The following is a 17210-nucleotide window of genomic DNA, read 5'->3' on the forward strand; positions in this document are numbered from 1 at the left end:
AATTATCTTCTTGGTCCTCTGGTAAAATCATTTTAAGGCCTTCACTTGCTGCATTTAGTCTATTTAATGTTATGTTTTCAGATGAGTACAGTTGTTATGTGGTTCTAAACTGGAGTTTTCGAGCTGTTAAAATAACATCTGCTAACCTGGCGGGTAAGCATTGGGATATTTATCTGTGGGGAAACTGCCAAAATTCATGGAGAGCCTGGCGAGAAAGAGCGTACGGACAACAGCATCTCTCACTCCAAGACAAAGATGTGAGTTGAGCTTGTGTCCTGCGGTCCTAAGCCAGGTAAGATAAAATTTGTCTTTCCTTAACTTGCAGTAAAATAACTCCAGCTGTTTTAATGTAGTTGAATACGAGATCTCTCTGGCCAGTGTTCCTTCATACCCCAGTGTCTGCTGGCTCCTCGGTGACAGAGCAGAGTTGGCTTTGTGCCTCAGAGGGTGGGAATGTCCCAAACTGGTGCAGGTGACTGCATGGCATTTCTTCTCTGCTGGCACAGGTAGAGCAGAGGAGCATTAAAACAACTGGAATTGAGTCCGGAGAGAGAGAGGGAAGGAGGAGAAACTGAGGAACAGGTGAGCGGAAAGGGCAAGAATGTGCAAGGTACATCAGGTGATGTTTTGGGAGAAGCCGTGCTTCATTAAAGGTGAGCGTCCTCGTTACTTTCTTGCTTTTCATCTTCCCCTCCTAACCCAGAGGCACTAATTGTTTGTTCTATAAATGTTCGCTTACTCTGTTTGCATGGAAAACAATAAAGCTAATTAAGCTATAGGGACCTTTGGAGCATTTGAATATTTTCTTATTCCAAAATAAGCCTGCTATTCTCACAGATTATCAATTTTTAAAAGATGGGAAGGTATGTTCTGGTTAAATCTTTGTGGTGTGTGAGTAGACAGTATTAATTTATTTTAAAAACGCTAAAGGTTTATTGTAAAAAATACACATTACAGAAAACAAAACCGTAGATACACTTCTGCTAGGTTTTAACGGCCACAAAGATTTAAGCTTCAGCTAGTTGTTCAGAGCACACTTTTTTTTTCTAGTTAGCTAACTTAGTTTAGTTTTTCCTAGGTTTATTTTCTAGGTTTGGTTGGGTTTTTTTTCTAGCACAGACTGCTCCCTTCGGGTATCAATAGTGAATTAGTGGCAGTTTCTCCACTGTGGCTAACTGTATCGATAGCTCTTTGGAGGATGGATTTATTGATTTTATTTCCCTTCTTCCTTTTCAAAAAACAGCATACCAGTTAATAGTCTGCTTTTTGGCCAAGAGGGCCAAGACCTGTTTTGTCTGAAGACCTGAACTACGCCGTGTGCTGGTTTTGCTGACCCTAGCAGCAAGACACCACCAAGACACAGATTAGATGGGGAAAAGCCTAGAGATGCACAAGGATTTCTTTTAACCATCTCCTCCCCTCCCACCTCTCCCAGATAAACCAGTGGGAGAGGAGAGCATTAGGAATTGCATACGGGTTGCATGGGGCGAAGGGAAGCGTCCTGCCTGATGTCCTGTCTGGCAATGTGGTGTCTCCTGGGACACGGCTGCTGCTTCTAACGCATCAGTCACTTGATGAGGCTACCCCGTTGTTGTTGTTGTTGTTGTTGTCTATTTGTTCTCTGTGGTTGTCTGGGCTCTGTGGGGACATGAGCCGGGCTCCGGTGGCACGCGAGAGTGCTTCACCAGTCAGCGTGGTTGCGTGGTTTTGGGATGCTGCCAACCCGGTTCTTGTTAGTGGGACCTGTGGACTCGTGCAGGTTGTGGGGCATATGCTGCCATCTGTGGAAGAGCTGCTGCTGGAATCTCAGAAACAGGAATGACAGGTTACCATGCAAAGGAAGCAAGCAGAGATATTTAATATCTATCTTGGTTAACATCTCTGAAAATTGAGCTTCCTTTGTCTTGGGGTGGTTGTGAATTTTCCAGTAAATAAGAGCAACTATATTCAGTAAAACGTCTAAGTGCATTGCCCTGAGACAAAGCAGCAAGCCAAACATGCTTATCGTTCAAACTGCATTTTCATTTTCTGATTCTCCGTTCATGAGTTTGTGTATTTTCATTTGGTTTGCAATGTTTTAAGACTGTGTAAAAGCTGAAGGTTTATACTTCCTCAGCTGCTCTCAGAGAGGCTGTACCCCCGTGTTAGTGTGGGCTATTCCTGCAAACACTTGCACATATTAAAATAGAAGTATTTCCAGTGTAAGTTTAGTTAATAGACTAAATAAGGGCTGGCATTACTCTGGGTAACATTTTCTCCCTTAGGTGGAATCCTTCATCCAGGGATCAGTGAGGGAGGAGGGAGATGAACAAAAGGTAGAAATATGGGTCTTGGCCCAAGATGGCCAATGGGAAATTTTCCATTAACTCAGCTGGGCTTCCACTGGGAAAACATATTCCAGGAATACAAAACCTGAAGTTACCACCTGTGCACATAGAACAGACTGTCTTCCCCGAGATCTGCCCTAAGCCACAGAAACGCCGCAGGCGGGGAGGGCGAGTGGCTGACCTGCAGCACAAACATGGGAATTCACGTTCCGCTCAACTGGGTTTACATTGCTGGGTCTGGTCCTGACTCTTTGGTATGGCTGTACAATTTAATTAAGCTTTCACATTTGATGGTGTGAAAACTGCGGTTTCATCTAGTTACATCATCTTCAGTAAAGAGCCAGCTTTGTCGTTACGTTTGTCTTTGTATTACTCGTGTCCTATAGGAACTATTGAAATGAATAAAGAACCCACCCAGCGCTGCAGCACGTGCTCCTCTCTTACAACTGCGATTCTTTGCTGGCTATGAAAAATCTGTGTCTATATAATTATTTTTTCTTTTAAGTTTGGCTGATCTTACAAATCCTCCTTCCCCTGAGTAAGAATTACTCCTGTTCTACAGGAAGCAAAAGTAACTGCAAAAAGTCATTCTGCACCTGGGAAGGGGCAACCCTGGCTATACATAGACTGGCGATGAGACACTGGAGACCAGCCATGCTGAAAGGGACTTGGGGGTCTTGCTTGACAGCAAGTGGAACATGAGTCAACAGTGTGCCCAGGCTGCCAGGAAGGCCAACTGTATCCTGGGGGGCATCAAGCACGGCATTGCTAGGCGGTCTAGGGAAGGGATTGTCCCACTCTACGCTGCGCTGGTGCGGCCTCACCTCGAGTACTGCATGCAGGTTTGGGTGCCACAGTACAAAAAGGACATAAAACTATTGGAGAGTGTCCAAAGGAGGGCAACAAAGATGGTGAAGGGTCTAGAGGGGAAGATGTATGAGGAGAAGCTGAAGTCCCTTGGTTTGTTCAGCCTAGAGGAGACTGAGGGGAGACCTCATCGCGGCCTACAGCTTCCTCACGAGGGGGAGCGAAGGGGCAGGCGCTGATCTCTTTCCTCTGGTGACCAGTGATAAAACCTGAGGGAACGGCATGAAACTGTGATGGGGGAGGTTTAGGTTGGATATCAGGAAAAAGTTCTTCACCGAGAGGGTGGTCGGGCACTGTAACAGGCTCCCCAGGGAAGTGGTCACAGCACCGAGCTTGACTGAGTTCAAGAAGCGTCTGGACAACGCTCTCAGTCATATGCTCTGATTTGGCTGGTCCTGTGTGGAGCCAGGAGTTGGATTCGGTGATCCTTATGGGTCCCTTCCAACTCAGGACATTCTATGATTCTATGATAACTCAGAAGGCCAGCAGTGTGCTGAAGGTCCTGGGTGTCAGGTCTGCGGAGCGCATCATGCCTGCGGTTCCCAGCTTAGACGCCTCGCCATTTCTGCTCCATCGTGGCCTGCAGGTGAGCATCAACTCCCGTGAGCTGAAGAGCACAGAGGGAACATCATGAGGGTGCCATTGCTCTGCATCGATCAAAGGGTATGAGAAGAGTACGGAGCCATGGCCACGTCCTGCCCGGAGTACCTCTCCACAGCAGGTTGAGCAATGTGCCTTCAGTCCGTCAGACAGGTTCATTCCCTCCTCTGTCCCCGGTGGGAGAAATATGTGCAGCGCAGCACTTCATTTTCATAGTGATTTTAAAAATAAATGGAATATGGAACACTTTGTGCAAGGCACTGATAGCAGTGGCTCCTTAAATATGTCTGCCAAGGCCCCGATCCATAAATATGTCTGTGTGGTCTGTTGAAGTACAATGGATCGGAATAAATTAGGAGCTAGTGCGGGTCAGGATGTGAGGGCTTGTACCGGGAGCAGTAAAATCTTACAGACCAACTGTTTTATTATGAGCCAAGCAAGAAACACTTCTCCAGGGGAAAAAAAAAAAAAAAAAAAGATATGTGGGACAAACTGCCGTGTAAATGCAGCCCTTGATACTGTTAACGAGAAAGGAAAGCATTCTAATAAATCCTAATTAGAGCGCTCTGTCTGATAGCTGGGTCCTCGCGGCCCCGCCGTGTCTCAGAGTCTGACAGAGCTGTCACGGATCATATTAAGCGTTGCTATTCCCGGAAGAGCAGTAAGGAAAATAGAAAACACAATACAATTTTGCAAAACAGTTTGAACTTCATTTTGAAATGAAATCACTAGAATTGACTAAATGGCATAGGATGCAGCAGAATTTGGTGGGGAGGTTTGGGGAGGATTTGTTTTCCTGGCAATTTTGGCAGCAGTTGTTTTCATCCTTATTTTCAAATACCAAAACTTTGCAGGCAGTGGGCATCCCAAATTTCTGCCAAGCCCAATGGGATGATATTTCAATGTCGACATGTTTTTCCTTCTCTCCTGTATCGTTCGCAATGAACGGTAGAAAGAAGGTTTTGTCTTTGGGCACAGAATCCGAAGATTTTCACTGCTGGACTGAGATTACCAGGTGACTTTCCATTGCCAGCGTTAGGCTTAGTGAGACATCTCTCTCAGACTCCTTTTGTTGCAGACAGTGAAATTTAATGAAGTGAATTGATGAGCTTAGAGCGGGGCGTACTACCCTTGCTGTCACACGCAATGCGCCGTGTCTGCTGGCAAATTCTGCCAGGAGCATTTTTACGGTGTCAGAAAAATGTGCAAAGGCTATAGATATTTGTCAGGATCTTTCTAATGAAAAAGAAAATTTTGGAAAAGATTATACTAGGTGCTCCAGCTGCCAGCTACTACCTCCGTGGAGCAGCTAGTGTGTATTTGCCCACCTGAAGAGTGAAGTCTGTGTTTCACTGGGGATTTTGTTTCTTTGCTTAACCGCAGCAAGAGCCAATTTCTCCTCTTTTTGGTGGTGGAAACCATCGCTCCCATTAGCACCCTGACACTTCCCTACGATGCTGCTAGTGTTGGCTTTTGGATTCAGCTCTTACCCCCGCATGTTTCTCTGGTTGATGCCATCATATAGTTACATAATTTGGTTAATTATGCTTAGAAAAGGGTTTCAGGGTGGAGACCCAACTGGCTCATCCGCATCTGGTTTATGGTGCAGCTCATTCTCTTCTTGATAAATTATTTGATCTGAAGGATAGAGACAGCAAAGGTAAAACTTTCATTTCCTGCCATTAAAATTACAAGGGGAGGGTTTCACCACACGCCGTAGCATGGGCCAGGCATCACTGAGGCTCTCGGGGACTTACTAGAGCAGACGATGCTTTATTATTCTAAGGAAAAAGAGACTTTGCAATAAATCCTGCTATTTGCTTGTTGCTATAAAAAGATTGGGAAGGGGAGGTGGGGAGAAATGTGTTTTAAATCCAGTTGGTACCAGCTCAGCCCTTCAGGGAAGCACAACACTTAATTTCTCTTGTATTTCTTTGACCCAGTTAGCATTGCACCAATGTTCCTGATCACAGGACTGTCTAATCCTCTCTTGAATCCTGCTAAATTTTATCTTGTTGATACTCTGCAGCAATTAATTCCAGGAGCTGACCCTGCACAGCAAGAAGCCCTGATGCTTTCTCTCTGAATCGTCTACTTTCCAATTTCCCTCCATGTACCCTTGTTCCAACAAACCGCTTTTGAGCAGAGGAAGCGTTGAGCACGTACGCAGCACCCAGCATCCCAGCCCGGAGAGGCAGGGCGTGCGGCCGTCCCTCCAGGGCTGGGGGTGCCTCGCACCCAGCTGCACAGGGAGGGAAAACTGCAGCTTTCTGAGCAGCTTCGAACAGCTCGGTGCCTTGGCCGTGCTGCGTGTCACCTCGTAGCACCTGGCAGAAGTGGCTCCGGGGACATTTCAGGGAGTGCTGGGGCTGGCCCAGGCCTGGGAACAGCAGCAGAGATGCTGCAGCTTCTCCAGCTCATTTGTACCCACTCTTCCTGGGCAGGAGCACGATCTTGTTTTGCCATCGCGACCGAATTGCTGCTAACTGCAGTGTCAGCTGCTCAGACACCCACCTGTCCTTAAACTGGGGCCCTGAGTAGGACCTGGATGTTTCTGGATTCAAAACTGGGCATGACCCAGCCTGTGCTTATATTTGCTTGTCCTAAAGACTGGGAATATTTCTGACTAACAGCGCTGGCTCTGCTGTGAGCAAGGGCTGTGCGCAGGTTCCTTTGCTCTTCGTGCAAATCAGCCTTAATCTGAAGCACCCAGCTAATCTCACTAATGAGGTTTGAGTGGCTCATAGGCTCAGCAAGTCTCGCCGTGCATTCGTACAGCACCCAGCAGAACAGGACCTGGTGGGTAGCTGGCAACACTAACCCACGAAAGCCATCTGTGAGCAAACGTCGCTATTTTTTCTGTGCAGTTTGATGCCTCTATAGCATGAGCTGAGGGGGAACATGAAGAGCATCTCGAGCAAAGTTGGTATTTCTCATGTAATTGCTTTGGAGTCTGGACACTCGGGATGTGGCATCTCCCTTTTCTGAAGCTGAGCCACAAGCCAGGAAAGCTCCATCGAGCGAGCTGGAAAGATATAAAACTTGCACTGCTGGTATAAACTAGAAGCCATTTTCTCTCCTATATACTTGTGACCAAGGGAAAAATAACAAAACATTCAGCTAAACTCAACTGACTTGTCATATCCCACCATCAGATGAGATGTGGCAGTCTCCCTGCTGGCTAGTTCTGCTTTCACCGTGCGCAACGACCCCGCTTGGCAGCCCAGAGACTTGCTGATCACAGAGGGGAAAAGTCGCTGCAAGTCATGTGAAGTGCGGGCAGATAAAATGTTGGGGATAACACACAGTTTTTGCTAAGCTCACAGCAGGCTGATGGGCTTTCAGCTAGATTAATTTAAAAGCAAAGACAAGAAACGGTTGACAAAAAGCTAATACATGCAAATAAATAAACTAATCATTTGATCTCCCTCATCAGCTGCTATTTGAAGTCTGTGCTTTAAATGCAGCAGAAAATTATTCCCATTACAAGCCCATTCCAAAGCACTTAGGGGCTCCCTTTGATTTTAAATGGCATTTGGTCAAACATTATGTAGCAACTAGATGGTATTCCAGAAATGCCCAGTTTTTCTACAGCTCCTCGCAACAGTCCTTGGAAGTGTTGCCTCCAGGCGCATTAATTCTAGGAAGGCTGCGATTGCCAGGAACATTATATCTGTATTTACACAACATGTATTTTGCATCAGCTCTAGCTCGTGCCAGACAAATTAAGTTATACTCGAGAATCCCCGAGCATGGGAAAAGGCCATGAGCCCAAGATGTGGTGCTTCAGGAGTCATCACTGCTGTCAACTGTGGCCCACATAAGTGACGCCAGCCACAAAAATACACATGGGTTCTGGTGAGCAAGGCAGAGAGCCGTGCTCGAATGATCTGACTCTTCAAATACAAGCAGAAAAGCTTTCAGCCATCATTTTGGATCTTTCTTCTGCCTGTGGTTACAGCTGCAAATGCAAAACACTTTGCCGTTAATCACGTTGCTGATGGGACAGATGAGGTTTTCATTCAAAGCTAAGGGATTCCTGCTCAGTCACTAAATGCAGTTTAACTTCACTGTACATCATTTATCATTACTCTCCACCTAGGAAGGCTCAAAGTTAATTAAAGTACGCCCTCAATGAGCAATTAAGCCCAATTGCAGGCACTTCAGGGCACGGGGAAATCCTGATGCGCTATCGGCAAAGCCTCTGCTTTAAGCAGAGGGACCCTGCGTTCTGCCTTGGGCTTGGGTCTGATCCCCGTAAATTAGGGACCGTGTGTTCTCTGGGAGCTTTAAGAATTGGATTTTTTTTCTTAACACAAAAATAACTGCTTTTGTCCTAACTTGAGAGCTTACATTTAAAGACCTTTTCAGAAACTGGTTTTGCTAATCTCACACACCTCCTGCATCTCCCTGTTTGCGTGCAGCCCTTAAATCTGCTCCAGCTTGTCTCTGGTCATTCTGTTCCCTCACTGAGACCCGTTCGTGACCTATCCCTGTCTGTAATCACATTGCACTGGTCCGTATTTTCTTTTCTGATCGACGCCTGTCTGCCTGGCTGTCTGTGTTGGCACAGAAAGGCTCCTCCGGGGCTGGGTGAGGGTCTCTGCGTGCTGTGGCTGCTGTAGGAGTTTCTGAGCTGCTTCTGCATTGTCCAGGTCTGGTCACCAGATCCCACTAGCCAGGCTCACCAGCCGCTGTTGCTTCCTCACCTTTGGTTTGAGCTGATCGGTGTCTTTGTCATTTAAAAGACAAGGATTTGAAGAAAGAATGCAACAGTTTTGTTTCTGCCTCGCCATCTCTGGTTTGCAAGTTCTGGTCATGATTTTCTGTGTCCAAATGCATTTACTGGTTGCAGCAGTAAAAGGCTGCGTGATCGTGCAAAGAAAATTGCGTGTTAGCCCATAGATTGCATGTGAACTGGTTGTGAAGGCTGAGACCAAAAGCTGCCGGTGGGATTTGGATACCAATTCCCCATTCAAATTAATCCAAATCCCTTCGGCACTTCTGATGATCTCAATAAATGAGATTTTTCTGCCAGTGACTTCAAATGCAGAGGCTGCCATGAGATTGGCCATGGAAGCAGCACGGCTTTTATCTCACTTCGTGACCTAAATTCCTAGATAAGGCTTTCTTTCTTGTCTGGCAGTACTTCTGAACAGGCTGCGACTTGTGCAGGTTTATCCCGACTGGTGATTCCTCAGCCGCTCTTTTGTACAGAGGAAAGGAGGGAGAGCATTTCCCAATGGCCCAGGGGTGCGTCCGTGAGGGCCGTACGGTCACCGAAGGGGGCAACAGGGAGACAAAGGCTGTATAGCCACATGCTGTGTCATCCCATCCATGTGCATCCCATTTATTTTCCTCTGGCAGGACTGCAGGTTCCCTCAGCAGCTCTCAGTCACCTTCCGGGGAGCCCTGGGTGGCCGGGGAGCTGCAGGGCCGTTACAGCAGCCGACACCGGCAGTGGTGGGGTGAAGGGGCTGCCCCACATCCCGGCTCCTCGCTGAGCCAGCCTGGAGCATGTCCGTGGGAGGTGGGTGATGCTGTACGGCTGCAAAACTGCCTTATCCAGGGAACTGTTGTGGTATTTAATCGCCCGGTGATTTCACGGGGGACGATGTGCTCGTTTCCAACAGCGGTGATGAAGAAGGTGAGGGCTGTGCTTTTCAAAACAGGATTTACCTGGACCTGAAGGGCGGCCGAAGCTAATGGAAACAACTCGCCCTATCCGCTGTCTCTGTCCTATGTAAACCAGGTTTGCCTTTCTCACCTCTGTCACAGCCTTTACTGCACAGCTGGAATCACCCCAGCCCGGGGTCCCTGGCCCCCCCAGCATCCCCCCTCCCGCTGGGAGCTGCCTCACTTGCAGGCACCACCGGCCCCACATTTCCCTCCTCTCACCCTGCTGCCTTGTCACTCCTGCGACTAATTTGCCTGTGCCTCTCTTTGTCTCCCTCTTTGCTGCATCTCAGCAGCTTTGGCTCCTCTTGCAGAACCCGGCTGCTTGAGAAGAACCTCAGTTTTTTCACTAAAAACATCTATGATCCAGAAAAAAACCAATTCACTCCAAAGCTTCATTTCTCCAAGCCTTGCTGCACCTAACAGCAAACACCTAGGGTTCAACGGGCATGTAGCAGCCTGCTGCTGAGCAAACCTGGAACCTACACCGTGTTTACAAATGCCCCCCAGTGCCAAGCCCAGCCCTGCTGTTCCCCGCAGCCCTCGACGTTGCTCCCTGTCCTGCGTAAGAGGAGCTGGGGGCTTTTCCCAGGGTGTCCTGAGCTGCAGCTCTACCCCGCTCCTGCACCTCTTTGCTCTGGGTATTGAAATATTTGCAGAGCCAGGGGCAGGAGGAGTGGGTGAGTTGGGCTCTCCTCTGGACACGGCATGTCGGTGCTCTGGTCCCTGCTCGCAGGTTTTAGGTCTCTAGGGAGCTCTGCTGGAACAGTTGATGGGTTTCAGGGTTTTAGAGACTCGTGGGATTACGTGGCAGCTGAGAAGGAATCACAGCGTTGGGCATCGGCTGCCAAAGGGGTGAGGTGTGAAGGCCCTCGCGTGTCTCTGCCATGAGGATGAATATTTTAGCTACAGCGCTTGTCCCAGAGGAACCTGCTGGTGCACAGCTTGCCTGGTTTTAAGAGAAGATATTACCTGGGTCCCGGGCACAGAAGACTCGACCCTGACAAAGCAGAAAAGCTTTGCAAGGCATTGAATGTGTGGGGAAAGAGCCCGGGAGCTGGCTCTGTCGGAGATGTGGTGGGGTGAGAGGGAGTATGGGTGGCAACTCATAAGCTCGTGAGCTGTGGACCGGCTCTTTGCTGAAAATAATCACCTGTGATTCTGCAGTAATGGAAACAGCAGCTCGATGTAACGGTTTTATTTGTTTTCTCTGTCAAAAGCAGTGATACATGCAATTGGCACAAGACTTGCTAGGTATTAGTGTCATAAATATTCACATGGAGAGAAATTAAAATGTCAGCAGGGCAATGAGGACAAGCATCACTTAAATCCCAGCGTTAACCTGAGAAGGAAGGGAAAGATGCGGAGGAGGCGGAGGGGGCTGGCACCTTCTTTGACTCAACTCTCTCCATCAGCTCTAATAAATGCTGGAGCCGCCTTCACTTTTGTTCTCGCTGTGCGGTTAGTTCAAAAATGAAGATGAGAAGCAGTTCAGCTCCATAGTGCTAATGAGTTTCAACAGGAGAAAAAATATTTGAGGTAAGACATGTGAGAATGAGAAGCTCAAATATGCTCACCTTTTGATCCTCGAGCGTATTTACACTTATGTTGGTGCTAAGCAGAAGTTGCCTTCTGATTTAATCTGTTCAAAGGTGGTTTAGACATCGCTTGTGAGCGTTTTTATAATTGCAGATTTCCAAAGGTATTTCCCATCTTAGCTGCAGTTGAACAAACAGCTTGGTCCCTCTGCTCTCCTCTGTGCCACCAAAAGATTTATTCCTAGTAGTAATAATAATTATGCTAGTACTGCTTTGCAGTTTTCTCACCTACTTCTCTCGGCTGGCTACGGAGAGTGCTGTACCAAATGCAGGCACGTGGGATTGCTCTGACTGCAGGAGGAGGCGCTGATGAGAGACAGGTTCACTGGCCGGAGATGTCTCCGTGCAGCAGCGAGGGATGACCTGGGTGCATGCTCACCACACCACGCCGGGATCTCACAGCGAGGCAGGAACGCTTCTCTTCCTACAGACACCCCATGCAGCACTAACACCAACAGGGTTGTTTTACGTACGTTATGTGCTGAATGTCATACTATGCTCTTATGCTGCGGTTTTTTCATGTTTCAGTCTCACAGCACCAGGCGCAGGAAGCTCAGCATTGTTAGCGGGGTCAGGTAGGTGAGAACACAGAAGCACAGATATGAAAGGAAACCCAGAAATTCTTATTTTACATTCAGGTCCCGTGAACGCCAGCCCAGCATCCCCAGGCTGTCCCTCAGCCAAAGCTGCTGCTCTTGTCGTGCCGCTGAGCCCGCAGAGCTGTGTGGGAGCTCGTGGGGCTCCTGCACCGGGGCAGCAAACCCTGTGGGTGCCTGTGGTGTGCGGCCTGGCTGGTGCGGGTGTGACAGTGCAGGGCCCGCTGTGATACCTGGTGTTTTCCAGCTGGCATCGCAGGTTGTCACAGCTCCAGCACAGCCGCAGCACTGGCATGGTGATGCCCGCCCTGGGCTCCTCCTGCCAAGGGTAAATCAAGGAGTGAAGGTAACAGAGTTGTGCCAGGGTAAGCAAGAGGAAAATCCCCACCTGGAGGAGTTCTAATATTCTCCATGTTGCCCTCTAGCAAATCCTCATAAAAGACTTCTTATAATTTTTAAAAAATATATCTTTATGGTACTGCACTAACAGGTGACTTATCCTGTGGTATTCTGGTGCTGATGCAGTGATCGATAATGGGTTTCCTGTTAAGTGTATACGTGAGAGAGAGCACATTTAGTACTGTCCAAGCATCGGTCAAAATGGTCCTTTCAGAATAACTGTACCTGGGTGGGAGCAACATCTGGCTGTTTGGCATTTGCTGGAAAACACCAGTAATTTGGTGTTCCGGCAGATCTCTCCTCCTCCAGAACAGATGGGGTTGGTATTGTCTCCAGTTTTTCTCCGTGATCGAGGCAGTCTGAGGCAATTGAGGGGGGAGATGCTTTATGAACTGTTGCCTTTCCAAAATGAGAATTAGTTGCTGTTTCCTTAGTGGATGAGACTGAATTGTCCCGTTGCCCACTGATGAGGGATATGATGGATCACAAAGGTCTGCCTGACTTGCATGCACATTCAAGCCATGTTTTTCTGTGTAAGGACTCCAGGGAGAGCTTCTAGAGCACAGGGTGGTTATTTCTTGTGAATAAAATTATTCTAAGCAGCTACTTCTTCACACTTCAGCAATGGCTGGGAGCAAACAAGCTTTTACCTTTGCTTCTTTCCAGATGCATCTGTGCTCCGAAATCCAGTTATGGATCATGGCTTTTTTAGGTACCTGGAAACACTCGGAGTATCTCTGCTTAGTGGCGACATCACCCCTTACATTTTTGTCACAGTGAGAAGTTTCTCTCCCTTTTTTTTCATCGGTGCACACTGTATTGAGCAAACAACTCTGCCTTCTCACAGAGCAGCAGAATTCCGGGTTTCCCAGCAGCTTCCCTCTGGCTGAGCATGGCAATAGCTCTTCACCAGTAACAAACACGGGGCTGTTTTCTTTCTGACTGTGGTTACTCCCTAAAACTGCTCCCTCATCTCTTCTGACATCCTTCGGCTCTGAGCAGACCGCTTCTTTCTGCACCGGTCTTGGGGAAGGAAGCCTTGGAAAACTGAATACTCGCGGCAGATTTGGTTTCCCTGTGGCTTTTTCTTTTGTGGTTGGGGAATGAAGTTCACCGTTTGGGAGGGAAGAGTTGCGGTGTGAGTAACCAGTGCTGGAGCTTTTGCCATATGAAGAGGCCTTGGAGGAGCAGAGCTTTCCTGTGTGGGTGTAAATCTGTGCCAGGGGGTCCTCTCTGGACCAGAAGTCAGCGTCTGCAGGCGTGGCTTTTCCCAACGGCACCACGTTTGAGATGAAATGGGTCAATTTACATTTTGATGTTTCCTGCTGTGCCCCCACAAGGGACGGGGGCCATGACACGTCTTCAGGGGTCTTCAGGGTCTTTCTGTCCTGAACCTTACGGCTGCTTTCAGGAAGGCCCGGGAAGGTGGGGCTGGCGAGGTGACAGATGGATTGAATGTAATCATCGCTGGAGTACGAGTCTGGGCTGGCTGCAGTGCTTCCAGTGCGCTTCGAGTTGCTGGTTGAATCTTCCATCGCTTCCTCGTGGGTTTCGCATATGGTTGGGAGAGGCTTTGAAAGACTCAGTCTTATCCGGGGTGCCATGGCTGCAAAGAACAGACCAGACATGATCAGCATGTGAAAGCCAGGTAAAGAAGTTCTGGGGTCGTTCCTGTAAAGTCCATGCTACCTGAGCCACCTCGCGTTTTCTTGTGGCAAACAGTGGTGTTTACAGAAACTGCTTTTTAAAAGTTTGCTGGCAGTACTTCTATATCCATGGCTTCATAAAGAGCCCATATCTACAAAAGAAGCCAAATGGTTAAGTGCCATAGAAAATAAAAGGTTCATTAAAGATATGGTACTGGTGCTCCTTTCCAAAGCAACGCAAGGGGTGGGCAGCTGGGGCAGCATGGTGCAGGTGCACTACCTCCTCTCACTGTCTGGGTGGCAGCAGCAAGGGACAAACTGCTCTCATTTAATCCTCCGCTGGTCTGTTCACTGGAACAGGGCTCTGACTTCACCTTGTGTCCAAAGAGCTGATCTCAACAGGAGAGGAGCTGACCTACCCCCATGGGGAGCCGCAGGGAAATGAAGTGACATTAAAGCTGTTCTCTTCTACAAGCCGTAGGTGATAATGTGCAAACATGTTCATTTTCATCTCTGCCAGTGGTTCATAAATGTAGTTATGGAGTGGTAGATCCTTCCCTGAATGCTTATGTGGAGTCAAAGGGATTTAATTCATGTTCTTTATATTCAAATAGTCGCCCTCAACTCTTTTTAGGATGGATTTTCATCAAACTGCTCCCACTAGTCAGGTAAACCTTTTTTACAAATGTTTCATATTACAGTGTTTGTAACTGTATTGATTCCCCCCCCCCCCCCCCCCAAAATACCCTCCTCTGTGCTTTGCTTATCTCCCCTTCTGGCAGAAATGACCACATAGGCCAGATCCTTTTTTCTTTTTTTTTTTTTTTTTTTAACTATTCCCCCACTGGAATTTGTATGTGAATAGTCTGCCGACACAATATAGCTCTGTTGTGTGATCAAACACAAAAGTGCTTTGCTGGCTATTTTAATGCCTTGCTTGTCATTGCTGGAAATAAATCTGGCTTTGTTGAACCTCTCTGCAAAGCTGCAGATCACATACAGAGTGCAAGTGAGCAGCTCATGCCGAGCCCAGCGTAGAGCTCGTGGGGTGTCCATCCCTCCCCCGGCTGCTGCTGGCTTTTACTGGTTTTCATCTCAGGTGCTACTGGTAAAGTCAGCCAAGGTGGGATTTGCTGAACTAAAAGCAGGAGATACTTGTCTTAAACCTTGTGGCCTTTTTACTTCCCTTTCTTTATTCTATCTGCTCCTTTCTTCTCATTTCTTTCAGCATTAAGAAGGTGGCTTGCTCCTCCGCCTTTGCTCCCATCCCCTCGCCCGAGCTCAGCAGCGTCAGGATCCAGGCCTGCTCTGACCCCGGCATCGAGGAGGGCAGCGGATGCTCCAGATAATGGGCACGGGCATGAGTTAACTTACGATAGCGCTAATCGTTAACTAAGTCCTGTTAACATGCCCTTCCTCTGGACGGAAATTAAATTACCTATTTACAGTAAAACTCCTCCAATGGGATGGATCGGTTCCAGCATGGATGCGATCCCCTTCGCCCTGGGCACCACGCCGGCATGGCCCCCCTCCATGCCGAGGTCACCTTCCCACCCGCCCACCGGCACCCGTAGCCCCTGGAGAGCCCGAACCCCCCTGCCCTGCGAATCCCCCTCCCAGCCACGCCTGGAGCACCACCGGCTGCGGCCACCGCGGGTCCTTCCCAGCAACACCAGGACCCAACCCGCATCCGCACCCCAGCTTTCCCGACGCCCTGCCCTTACCTGCACCGCTGCCTGGTGCGGAGCGATGGGCGGCTTTCAGCTCCCTGGCTCCCGCGTCTCTCCCTCCTTGTTTTCAGTACAGAATATGTGCTGTCTAAAACTAACCCGTGCATCAGGCTCCCTGCCTCCAGTCAGCTGATTCGGCTGCCTGTTTTCTTGCTGTTGCTAAATATAGCCTCCTGGCTGCCTGCCCTGCCTGAGAGCCCGCGTCTGACAAACGTCGTGTGGCATCGGGGCAGCAAATGGGCACCAGGGAGGCAGGGCCATCCTGTCCCCAACGGGACAGTCCGTGACAAATCCCTGCTGCTCCACTGCCTGATTATATTTCCCCGTGTGCAATGCGAGCGCGGTGCCGTGGTCGTGCTGCAGGAGGGGCTGCTTGTGCTCTGAGTTGGGAGGGCGTGAAAAGAGGAGCCGTAGTACCATCATATTTCGTTGCTGAACGGTGAATCCTTAGATTTTTGAGCTGCTTTTGCTCCTTGTCTGCCTTATTTCACCAGCAAATTCATGCCACTTCGCCAGGTTTGCCCAGGAGAGCGGGGGGTGCTTGCAGCATCATGATCGCTGCTCTCCTCCCTCCCTGCTCCCAGGTTTGTGCTAAGCCGTGCATCCACTGCGGAGGCGCAGCAGCAGCAGCCGGCCCCGCCGCGGCACTGGCGGCCGTGTCCCTCCCCAGGCTCCCCTCCTCTAACCCCCCTCTCCCCGCTGTCCCCAGCATCGCCCCCGTTTGTGGTTTGTGTTTCGCTGAGCTGGCGCCCGCCAGACCACACAAGTGCATTACGGCAAATTGCTTTGCCGGGAGGAGCGGCCGCGTCCAGCCTTGCGGGTGTCTGGGCAGCAGGGATTTGTCTTTGTTTTCTGGCTTATTAACGTGCTGCAAACTGATTGCAGTTCTAGTATAACTCCAGTGTCCCTCTCATCGCCTCTCTTGCAGCATCACGTTGGGTGGGGAGATGAATAGTTATTTTGCAGCAGAATCTTCCCTCTGCTTTTATTTCCCAACAGTGTCCTCAGAGGGAGCCTCGCTAGCTGCTGTTCGTTACCAGGCAATAGCCACGCTGCACAGCATCCCTCTGTGACCAAGGCCAGAGAGCGTGACCGCGGTTCTGAACCCACACCACCTGTCCTGAGCTGCTGGGAGGGATGGAGAGAAAAGCAGAAATCCTAGATTAAAAATCACTACTTTAGTTTTAATGCAAATATTCGCAGTGTTACCAGCATTCAGGCTGGAATTGGCTTTGACTGCTGATTTGGTCGCCCAAGCCCATGCTCATCATTCAGGTTCTTTATCTCCAGTGGAAAGAAATAAGCTGCTCAAAAGGCTTGTGCATCCCTTCAGGATATGGTTCAAAGCAGAGATTATTTGCTTTCTAGAAATAGCAATTGCTTAGCATTTAAATATGAAAGGTGTGTGAGCTTAAGCTGTTTGTCTGGACTTCTGATGGCAAACAGCTGAAGTTAGCTGAAATGACCCTCAACCTTCATGCATTAAGTTTGCTAACAGCAATGATCAGCTGGGCTCATGCTCTAGTAACAATTTACAGCTTAGATTGCTCCTTCTGGCTTGCAGGCACCATAATTGCCATGAAATGGAAAAAGCCCTCAGACCCCAGCTAGTCTAAGCAGCTGCAGGATAAAGCTTGGGAAAGCCATTTCACGAGGAAAAGCACTGAGCTGGGGAAAAAATTCCATACATACAGATGCACATGGATACATTCTCTTTATAAAACTCTTCAAGAGCATTCCCCTCTCCTGGAAAGTCCCTTCTCCTGGCTGG

At 48.8% G+C, this 17210-nt stretch overlaps 1 protein-coding gene across 1 annotated transcript; it reads right to left on the bottom strand.

Annotated features, from left to right (window-relative positions):
* Positions 1–10653: 10653 nt before the first annotated feature.
* On the bottom strand, positions 10654–15997 carry LOC129212556 (uncharacterized). Its single transcript, XM_054841274.1, has 2 exons — positions 15434–15997; positions 10654–13669 (listed from the first exon to the last, which is right to left on the bottom strand). The coding sequence occupies exon 2, from the start codon at positions 13665–13667 to the stop codon at positions 12675–12677; it is 993 nt and encodes a 330-aa protein (XP_054697249.1). The 5' UTR covers positions 13668–13669; positions 15434–15997; the 3' UTR covers positions 10654–12674.
* Between the last annotated feature and the right edge of the window lie 1213 nt (positions 15998–17210).

The sequence above is a fragment of the Grus americana genome, chromosome 14 (assembly GCF_028858705.1).
Source record: "Grus americana isolate bGruAme1 chromosome 14, bGruAme1.mat, whole genome shotgun sequence".
NCBI lineage: Eukaryota > Metazoa > Chordata > Aves > Gruiformes > Gruidae > Grus > Grus americana.

What these genes read in the sequence shown, in the direction of transcription:
- LOC129212556 (XM_054841274.1), bottom strand. Translation starts at nt 13,667, where the DNA reads ATGGCACCCCGGATAAGACTGAGTCTTTCAAAGCCTCTCCCAACCATA.